The sequence below is a fragment of the Heteronotia binoei genome, chromosome 12 (assembly GCF_032191835.1).
Source record: "Heteronotia binoei isolate CCM8104 ecotype False Entrance Well chromosome 12, APGP_CSIRO_Hbin_v1, whole genome shotgun sequence".
Taxonomy (NCBI): Eukaryota; Metazoa; Chordata; class Lepidosauria; order Squamata; family Gekkonidae; genus Heteronotia; species Heteronotia binoei.
In genome coordinates, this window is record NC_083234.1 from 62,828,774 (window position 1) to 62,839,329 (window position 10,556).

Below are 10,556 nucleotides of genomic sequence, written 5' to 3' on the forward strand. Positions count from 1 at the left end.
TCTGACAGCCATGCTGATCCTGTGAACTTAGGCAGATCACGAGAGGGAGGGCAGGAAGGGTTGCATCAGTGCTTTGTTCTTGTGGCCCTTTCTTACACACCCAGGGAAATGCTGATCGCCACTCAGGTTTTTGCCATCTTCTGGGTGTGGGTGGGGGAGGTATTTGTGAATTTCCCGCATTCTGCGGGGAGTTGGACTAGATGACCCTGGAGGTCCTTTCCGATTCTATGCTTCTAAGAATACACAACTTCCATTAAAGAGTTGAGAAATGCAGGCAAAGGGCCACACTAAAGAGCTTCTGGCCCTTTATAACGTTGCCCGTCCAGTATGCAATGGGTAATGTTTCCCCACACTTCCAAAAGCACCAGCCAGAAAGCTCAGAGCCTGGAAATCTTTGCATAATATTGGAAGTTCTCCCATTAGCACCTGCTCCTTAATTGCAACCAGTCTGCCAATTAGCTGGGAGCCGGGGTGCCCTCTTCCTCATTCTCGCCTGTGTACCTCAGTTTTGGGCCTGCTACCTTTCCCATACATTTTTGCAGACTCTTCCCCAATTAAGTTCAAAAATCCTGGCACCAATCAAGGCAACAAGATCCTGTCACTGTCCCTGCCGAGCTAAGCTAGGGGTATGCAGCATTCCTCCAGTGCAAACGGAATGGGGCAAAACAACCCTCATCAACAGAAGGCCATGTGCTTTGCAAGCAGGTAAGACCCTGGATTCAGAGCCTGCCCACTTTAGGTAGAAATAACAAGGGAGAAGGCTGTAAAATTCCCTTAAGATTTGGAGACCTGCCAGATGGCGGTGATAGGACTGGGCTTCTGACTTGATAGATGGCCATAAAATGTCTTAGGATGGCCATAAAGACAATGAGTCTTTTAAAAATATATATATTTAAGTCACTCTGTAAAAAGGAGGAATAAAGGTACCATTTTAAAAGGTCAGAAGCTGTTGGTACCTGGAAGACGGAAGTTGGAACAAAGACCTGGTGGGTGGAAGAAAGAACACCCTACGTCGGCGGGGACTTCCCTTTCTCCCCAGCAGCCACTGGGCCTCACCGATCAGTTTCTGAAGCAGAATCTGGCCTGTTTCAACTTTCTGTATGGCATCGAGTCGACCGAGGCTATCTTGCGTTGAGCAGTGGGTAGGCTACGTAGTACCCGATGGCTGAGCCCGCAATCACACCCAAGAAAATCCACGCATTGTAAGACATCACAGCCAGCATCACCAGGTAACCAAGGACCACTTGGAGGATGTGGAGCAGGGTCTGGGTGCTGTGCCACAGGAGTACCCTTTCAGAAAAGGGGGGAAAGAGGACCAGATATTAGAATTTGCCTCCTTTTCTTTTATGTTCACACTTGTTTGTGGATTAGAATAAAGCAGATACACCAGGGCTGATTTCCCACTAGGCTTATGCCGCTCTCACTCTCCTCTTCTCCACGGGGCTTCTGTCGGATCTCACACTATCTGCCCTGGTGCTGCAACTCGCTCCGCCTCTTTCGCGCAGCAAACAAGATCCTCTAAAAAACCGGTCTCTCTTTGCCGCGTGGAAAAGGCGAAGCGAGTTGCAGCCTCAGGACAGACAGTGTGAAATCCGACAGAAGCCCTGCAGAGAAGAGGAGCGTGAGAGAGGCATATGGCTAGTGGGAAATCGGTCCAGATGTCTTGGCAGTAGAACAGATGAACAATGAACAGTACTCAGGGTGACAGCCAGTGTAGAGCAGTGCTTAGAGAGATGGGTCAGGGTTCAACCCCCCACACTACTATGGTAGCTTGCTAGCCTAACCTCCCTGATACGGTTGTTAGGTTAAAACAAAGAAGCTGAAAGTGACATTATAATAAACCCCTCTGGATCCCCGCTAAGGAGAAAAGCAAAGTCTAAATATTCGAAGAGTGAAGCTGATGTTTCATCTGTGACAGCCAGTTCCCGTCAGTGGCTGCATCACAAGTCTCCTGTCAAATATTGTATGACGCCAAGACTACCTATTGTTGGCAGCCTCCTTTTTTCATTCCAATATGGCAGGGGTGGCCAATGGTAGCTGTCCAGATGTTCTTTTGCCTACAACTCCCATCAGTCCCAGCCATTGACCATGCTGGCTGGGGCTGATGGGAGTTGTAGGCAAAGAACAGCTGGACAGCTACCGTTGGCCACTCCTGCAATTCCCTGGATCCCATGAGAGAAATATGAAGAAAGCACCTTTAAAAACAAGTGCTAATGTTTTAAGCATGTTTTAAGATTTTTTTTAAAAAAATATTTAATTGTGTTTGTCTGTGTCCTTTATAAAGTTTATATCTCTGCTACCTAATCTTAAATAAGTACACACGTGGCCCAGCCCGACATGGCTCGGCCCAACAAGGTCTCATTTATGTCAGATCTGGCCCTCATGAGTTCGACACCCCTGACAAGTGTTTGTCCAGTCGCTGTTTGAAGACTACCAGTGAGGGGGAGCTTACCGTCTCCCTAGGCAGCCAATTCCATAGCTGAACTACACTTACTGTAAGAAAAAGAATCCCCTAATATCCAGCTGGTATTTTCCCACCTGTAGTTTGTGTCCTCTCCTCTGCTGCCAACGGGAACAGCTCCCTGCCCTCCTCTAAGTAACAGCCCTTCAAATCCTTCCAGAGAACAGTCATGTCCCCCTCCCCCTCAAATTCCTCTCCTCCAGACTTAACATTCCCAAGTGCCTCAGCTTTTCCTCCTAGGGCGTGGCCTCCAGGCCCCTGGTCATCTTTGCTGTTCTTTTCTGCACCTGTTCTATTCTGTCCACATCCTTTTTGAAGTGAGGCCTCTAGAACTGTGCACAGTACTCTCGGTGCAGCCCAACCAGCACAATGCACAGCAGAATGGTGACATCTTGTGATTTGGATTTTATGCCTTCGTTGATAACCCCAAGACTGCATTGGCCTTTTTTGCTGCTGCATCACACTGACTCCTCATATTTAGCCTACCCCCAAGATCTTGTTCACACCTCAGAAGCGTGTCCTCCATCCAGTATGGATGCTTGCCAGTTTTGTTACCCATATGTAGAAGCCTTGCAATTAGCCTTGTTGAATCGCATTTTATTCTCATCCGCTCACTTTTCCAGTGTGCTCAGATCTTATTGAATTCTATCTCTTATCTTCCAGGGTGTTTGCTACTCCTCCCCGTTTGGTGTGATCTGCACATTTAATGAGTAGTCCTTCTCCATCCCCTCATCCAGATCATTTGCAAAAATACTGAAAAGTACCAGGCCCAGAACTGAACCATGTGGCACCCCACTGGATACCTCCCTCCAATCAGATGGAACGCCACTGACCAGGGCTTTTTTGTAGCAGGAACTCCTTTGCATATTAGGCCATCCCCCTCCTATGTAGCCAATCCTCCTGGAGTTTACAGGGCTCTTAGTACAGGGCCTGCTGTAAGCTCTTGGAGGATTGGCTACATCAGGGGTAGAAGAAGATATTGGATTTCTATCCCGCCCTCCACTCTGAAGAGTCTCAGAGCGGCTCACAATCTCCTTTACCTTCCTCCCCCACAACAGACACCCTGTGAGGTGGGTGGGGCTGAGAGGACTCTCACAGCAGCTGCCCTTTCAAGGACAACCTCTGCCAGAGCTATGGCGGACCCAAGGCCATTCCAGCAGGTGCAAGTGGAGGAGTGGAGAATCAAACCCGGTTCTCCCAGATAAGAGTCCGCACACTTAACCATTACACCAAACTGGCTTAACCATTACACCAAACTGACCTAATATGTAAAGGAGTTCCTGCTACAAAAAAAATCCTGCCACTGACAATTCTTTGGGTGCCAGTTCCCTCTCCACCTGACTATCCTAGAGCCCAGTCCTCAGTCCTTCAGCTTACCTACCAGAACATAATGGGGAAGCCTGTCAAAAGCTTTACTGAAATCCAGGTAAACAATGTCATTCTCACACACCAAGCAGCTCATCACTCGATCAAAGGAGGAAATGAGGTTGGTCTGGCAGGATCTGTGGGGGACTAATCTGTGCTGACTTCCCTGGATCATCAAGTTGTCCTTCAGATGCTCCCTGTTCCCACGTAAAGCATTGTGTGTGTAAATGTCTAGTGTTTAACACAGGAGCCTATGAGGGAAAGGAGATGAACTTTTCCTCCACCTGCCTTGCTGAGTCCTTTTTGCTGCTTTCAGAGGTGAGGCAGGGAAGTTTCTTTTTCTCACACACCCAGGTTCCTTTTTTGCACACTAAAAAAGGGAGAAAGGCAAGACTCAAGATAACCATGCTGCTTTTTACATGAAGTCGCCCCGTGGGGCAGTGTGGTAAAACAGCAGTACTGTGATCTGAACTTTCTGCTCACGACCTGAGTTTGATTCCACCGGAAGCTGATTCAGGTAGCCGGCCCAAGGTTGACTCAGCCTTCCATCCTTCCGAGCTCGGTCAAATGAGTCCCCAAGCTTGCTGGGGGGAAAGTGTAAAAGACTGGGGAAGGCAATGGCAAACCACCCTGTAAAAAGTCTGCCGTGAAAACGTTTTAAAAGCAACATCACCCCAGAGTCGGAAACGACTAGTGCTTGCACAGGGGACCTTTCCTTTCCTTTTTACATGAACAAACATTTCAGCCTCTTTGTATTATCTCTGAAGCCCATTTTTCTCTCTTCCTGTAAAGATTTACTTTTTGACCTACACAACCCTTTATCTGCCCCGAGTACAGGGCCATAGCCAGGATTTCATGTTTGGTGAGGCCTGCAGCAGCATTTTTTGTTGGGGGGGGCCACCCAGTTTGACCCTAAACATTTTCTCTGCTTCTCAAGTAAAGCTACATTGTCTCCCCCCATTTATCGAACTCAGTAAACCAGCTGGCTGTAAGTAGGTTCCCCCCTTTCCTGCCAATCTGAAGGCCCTACAGTAGCAAAGCTGCACTTGTTCAGAGTGGTCAGACTGGAGGCCCTCCAATGGCGGGGCCATACAGATGGAAGGGGGAGGGTGAATGGAGTAGCCTGTAGCTAAAGCCTGCCTGAGTGGAGCTGATCTCCCTCTTTCTCTGCATGGGTTTCTGACCTGGAACAGGGGGAAGCAAGCCGTGACTCATGCAGAGATGCAACAGGCAACCTCCTTTTGAGGGAGGGATAATCAGATGTCACAGAGGAAGCTAGGAACAATCTCTTTGCTCCCACCCGTTTGTTCTTACTTTTGGGAGGTGCTGGCTAGCTGCTCCACGCCTGTGTTCATGGACGCCCTCTCTGGCTCTTCTAAGGTCTCCTGGCTGAGGCTGGGGGCCATGGCTGGCAGCGTGTGCTGAAGCAGCTTGGCCCGGCCCACTTTGATGGCTTCGTACATCACGGCCAACAGCATGATGATCAGCACCGAAAGCACCATCCCTGGGAAGCAATGAGATCAAGAGCTGCGGGTCAACGGCAAGAGCTGGTCTCCTGTGGCTTAGATAGCCGCCCCCTGCTTTTCTCTTCAATGGAGATCCAAAGTGGCTTCCAACATTATTCTCCCCACAACAACCCTGTGAGGTAGATTATGCTGAGAGTGACAAGGCCAAGATCACCCAGCAAGCTTCCATGGCAGTGTGGGGATTTCAGCCGGGGGTCTCTCAGAGCCCAATTTGGTGTAGTGGTTAAGTGTGCGGACTCTTATCTGGGAGAACCGGGTTTGATTCCCCACTCCTCCACTTGCACCTGCTGGCGTGGCCTTGGGTCAGCCATAGCTCTGGCAGAGGTTGTCCTTGAAAGGGCAGCTGCTGTGAGATTCCTCTCAGCCCCACCCACCTCACAGGGTGTCTGTTGTGGGGGAGGGAGATAAAGGAGATTGTGAGCCGCTCTGAGACTCTTGAGTGGAGGGTGGAATATAAATCCAATGTCGTCTTCTTCAGATCTGAATTGAACACTCAGGACTTTCTTTGTAGTAGGAACTCCTTTGCCTATTAGGCCACACCCCCTGATGTAGCCAATCCTCCAAGAGCTTACTGTAGGCCCTGTAATAAAAGCCCTATAAGCTCTAGGAGGATTGGCTATGTCAGCGGTGTGTGGCCTAATACGCAAAGGAGTACTTGCTACAAAAAAGGTCCTGCAAACACTCCAGTCACTGCAGCATGCTGACTCTCGTTGGATGGTGGTGGTGTGGGAGTGAGGAGGCCCGGGTTCATATCCCTGCTCAGCCACAGATGCTTAATAAGTCATCTTGGGCCTGCCCTGCCCTGCCCTGGATAGCCCAGGCAAGCCTAATCTTGTCAGATGTTGGAAGCTAAGCTGGGCTGACTCTGGCAAGTACCGGTACTTGGATGGGAGACCTCCTTGGAATACCAGCAGTCGGAAGGCAGGGGCAAGCTTTACTCAGCCACCTCCCTGAATATCCTCCAGACCCCCAGTAAGGGTCAGACACCAGAGGTCACCATGACATCCAGGTGTGTGCGAGATCTCCTGTCTCTGCCTGAAGGTTGGCAATTCTACTTCCATGTTAACCAGAAATAATTCTTGGCTTTCTTTTGCATAATTAATTCTATCCCCTGAGAGCTTGCAGAAGGTGGGTTTTATTCGTTGGTGCGGAGCCTGGAACAGGTAGTGGTTGTGACTGCCTGTCTGTGGTTAACAAACACTCCTCTGGCAATAACCGCTCCAAGGTCTTGTTTGCCTTGCAGCAAAATGTGCGTTAGGAGGGTCTGCCCCACAAGCGCTGCTTCTGCTCTGCTGAGCGTGAGAAAGGGCAGACTTCCTTTAGAATGTAAATGTCCAAGTCCTTGAATCTATTGCCTCCTTGAGTCACTGCGCCATCCACATTTCTTGAAACCCAGTTCCTTCTGAGAGCCTGTTCCGGATTGAAGCTGGCCTGCCCACGGCTTCTGTTGCAGAAAACCACCCAGCAATAACAGCTTTTATAGCCTGAGAGCACACACAGCAAGCCAGATTACACGCTCATTCACTTTGGCTCCCCTTGCCAGATGGGTTCTACAGTCCACAGGAGGGCACAAGATGGTATCCCTCAGACTTATTGGACCCTGAGTCCTCTTCCAAAGGCATGCAGTTTTTTTCTTCCACTCCCCCAAACCTCACAAATGTCTGAGCCAAACTCTTGTAAACAATTCTTTCATTCAACACCAAGGTTTGGCTTAGGTGGTGGCTGGAAATCTTTAGGCAAGAGAAATCAGTTCCCCTGGAGAAAATAGGTGCTTTGGAAGGTGGACTGTATGGCATTATCAGAGTTTGTTTTTTGTAGCAGGAACTCCTTTGCATATTAGGCCACACACTCCTGATGTAGCTAGTCCTCCAAGAGCTTCCAGTAGCCCCTGTAAGAAGAACCCTGTAAGCTCTTGGGAGAATTGGCTACATCAGAGGGGTGTAGCCTAATATGCAAAGGAGTTCCTGCTACAAAAATACCCCTGGGCATTATATCCTGCTCTCCTCTCCCCACCCCTCCTCAAACTCCACCTCCCAAATCTCCTGTTATTTCCCAACCCAGAGTTGGCAACCTTAGTTTGACTCCTATGGATCCTTTCTACTAATACGCTGCTTTTCACCAGTGGTAGAAATCTTCCGCGGCTGCCTCCAGTGTCGGGACAAGGCTCCTTAAGCCAGGGGAACGTGCTACTGTGAATAGAAGAGATCCTTAGCTGGGATCCAAGCCCAGGTGCCCACAGGGGAAATAGCTCCCGCTGGGTGAAACCAGGAAGCTGAGCAGCCCTGTAGACAAAGGCTTCAGTGTGTTGCTCAGCGCCAGCCTTGGGCTCGTTGATTCACCTTCTCTTTCAAGCGGAGCTCGCCGCCTGCGTGCCAAATGTTCTTCCAGGCTGGACCTCCTGGCTTTCTCCTTCTGTCCATTTAGCCCAACTGCCCCCTGTGCTTGCTGCTCCCTCATTGGTTTATTCTGAAAATTCCACTTGGAAGTTCCGCCCTGGGCCTAACAATGCGTCTCCTGCCCTTGGGCATCTTACCTGAGTACAGTTTAACACCAACGGAAATCTGTTTGTCCCAAAGGCATGCGGTCTACATTATGTTGTTGTACACACACACAAAGACACACATACACATGCCATTTTCACTTATCTTCATACGATGTAACTAGGGATCTGCTGGAATTATATCTCATCTCCAAACTACAGAAGTCAGAAAAAATGGCAGCTTTGGAAGGTGGACTCTGGGGCATTGTACCCCACTGAGGTCCCTGTCCTCCTCAGGCTCCATCCCCAAATCTCCAGGAGTTTCCCAGGCTGGATCTGCTAATCCTATTCCCCCATTGCCCTACCAGTGGTCTGAGGGACCCAGCAACCCTAGCTGGCATGCCAATCAACTGGCTGGTCAAATACTGCCAAAAGCCAAGATGGCCCTTGGGTGGGTGACCGCTTTCCCCTCTCATTTCATGCTGGTTCCCACAGCTGGCAAGAGTTGCATGCCCTTTGGCCTTGTAGGCACCTGACCCAACCCTGGCAACAAAAGGAAACTTCCTCACTGGCTCTCACACTATATAATAGGAAGCCTTTCCAGACAAGAAGACAAAGTTTGTTGCTTTCTTGGTACAACAGTGGTGGTTTTCTTACCTACGAATTGGTCCAATCCACTTTTTGAGCTGTCTAAAGCAGAAATCATTGCTACATCATGGGGTCATGAATCTGCTTCCCATCAACTGATTGTGTTAAAGAAGTGGTTTGACCCTACCAGTTTTTCTGGTGGTAACAGAGGTAGGATAAGGTTCCTTTAAAAAGGTTATTCCAGGGACTGTGGAACCCATGCAGACAAAATCCAGACAGGATAAGGACTGAAGTACGGGGGAGGGGAATGATGAACTTCAGTGAAAGAGCTGATAGGATCCACCCCATAATTTTAAACTTCCCTCATGTTCTTCCTTGGTCACCTTAGGAACCAAATGGAATGCAAGAAAACAAACTGCCCATGATTCTGCAGTCCACTTTAGAGAACAAACTGTATTTAAGGACGGGATAAGCACCTCTCCATGTACTTAAGGAGGTGTATCCCAGCAATGTTTTTTTTCCCAGTACAACGTGCTGCAAAAATTACAACCCAACCCTACAAAACAGAAGGTGTGCATGAGACGGGTTTGACAATACAGGTTCAAGAAGTTGCCAAAAGTCCTTGGTCTTGGGGGACAGTCGTTCCAATTTGTTTGAAAATTAAGGAAGAGAGCCCAGCATTGGCTAAGCTGGACCTTGCCCTGAAAGCACGGGTCATATAGCCATGGTTCCACCCCTTTTTAAAAAAAGTGTGTGTGTGTGCTTGTATGCCTGGGAGTCATGGTGACTTCTGGCAATTCCTACTGGAGCCAGGACATTTTTCAGAGAAGTTGCTTGTATTTCCTGCTTCTGCATCCCAGCCCTGGTATTCCTTAGAGGACTCCCTTCCAAATATTTGCCAGGGTCAGCTTAGTTTCCGAAATCTGATGAGATCAAGTTGCCTGGGCTATGCAGGTCAGGGCACCCTTCTGATCCTTGATAGGCATAGCAGATTAGGGGGTGGAGTCTAGGGCACCGTATAATTACACAGGATACCCCAAGGTCCCAAGGAAGGAAGGACAGTAAGAATGCAATCTGAGGTGTTTACGTGACAGCAGTGTTCCCTCTAAGCTGAGTTAGCATGAGCTAGCTCACAGTTTTTTAGCCTCTGGCTCACACATTTTTGCCTTAGCTCAGGAAGGATGATCCCAGAGCACAATAATTTATGCAGCAGCTCACAATTTTAATGAATTTTTGCTCACAAGACTGCAGATTAGAGGACACATTGCTTGACAGTCAAGTTCATTTTGGGTCTTGTTCTTTTTTTTTTTAATTCTTTGATCTTTTGTCCTTGGCAAGAAAAAGTCTTGTGAAGTACAAGTAGCCAAAAGAGGCTGTTACTTAAGGGAAACTAAACAGAGAGACCTTTTTATTGTTTCAGAAATCTGACGGAAGTTTCAAGTTAAGCATAATCTTTGCTGTACTCAGGATATATCTAGTTGGACCTCTCAGCTTACAGAATTTAAGATAGGGTTGTTTTCCTTACCTGCAGGGCTGTGGACATTCCAAAAGTCAAATAGAAGAACCACTTTGTCAGAGAAGAAGAAAGACATCTGTGGGGAGAGAGATAACTTAGAGTCAAAATAAGGGACTAATGTTTGGCTAGCTACGCATCCATTCTCTTTGTTATGTAATAGGATGTCAATTTTTCTAAATGGGGGATCCTATTTTCAGCTGCTGCATTCAAGCCGACTTGAGTGTTTTAATTGCAGCTAATTTTCACAAGCCCCATCGCGCAGAGTGGTAAACCTGCAGTACTGCAGTCAGAGCCCTCTGCTCATGACCTGAGATCGATCCCAGCGGAAGCTGGTTCAGGTAGCCAGTTCCAGGTTGACTCAGCCTTCCATCCTTCCGAGGTCGGTCAAATGAGTACCCAGCTTGCTGGGGGGAAAGTGTAGATGACTGGGGAAGGGAATAGCAAACTACCCCGTAAAAAGTCTATCGTGAAAACATTGTGAAAGCAACATCACCCCAGAGTCGAAAATGACTGGTGCTTGCACAGGGGACTACCTTTACCTTTAATTTTCACATCCCATTCACAAAATATGCCTGAGGTCAAGTTAAAATCAGGTATCATGATAACCTCAAATGTGGAAAA

General features: G+C 48.4%; 1 protein-coding gene across 1 annotated transcript; it reads right to left on the minus strand.

Moving 5' to 3' along the window:
• Positions 1–874: 874 nt before the first annotated feature.
• SLC31A2 (solute carrier family 31 member 2) lies at positions 875–10,036 on the minus strand. The gene is made up of 3 exons (XM_060250733.1): positions 9,945–10,036; positions 5,141–5,330; positions 875–1,290 (listed from the first exon to the last, which is right to left on the minus strand). The coding sequence occupies exons 1-3, from the start codon at positions 10,009–10,011 to the stop codon at positions 1,122–1,124; spliced, it is 426 nt and encodes a 141-aa protein (XP_060106716.1). The 5' UTR covers positions 10,012–10,036; the 3' UTR covers positions 875–1,121.
• Between the last annotated feature and the right edge of the window lie 520 nt (positions 10,037–10,556).

Bases quoted from the DNA above. Each gene is read 5' to 3' on its own strand.
- SLC31A2 (XM_060250733.1), bottom strand. From the start codon at position 10,011: ATGTCTTTCTTCTTCTCTGACAAAGTGGTTCTTCTATTTGACTTTTGG. The intron at 5,331-9,944 runs GTAAGGAAAACA...ATTGCTTCCCAG, and splicing joins GAATGTCCACAGCCCTGCAG to GGATGGTGCTTTCGGTGCTG. The intron at 1,291-5,140 runs GTAAGAACAAAC...CTTTTCTGAAAG, and splicing joins CTAGCCAGCACCTCCCAAAA to GGTACTCCTGTGGCACAGCA.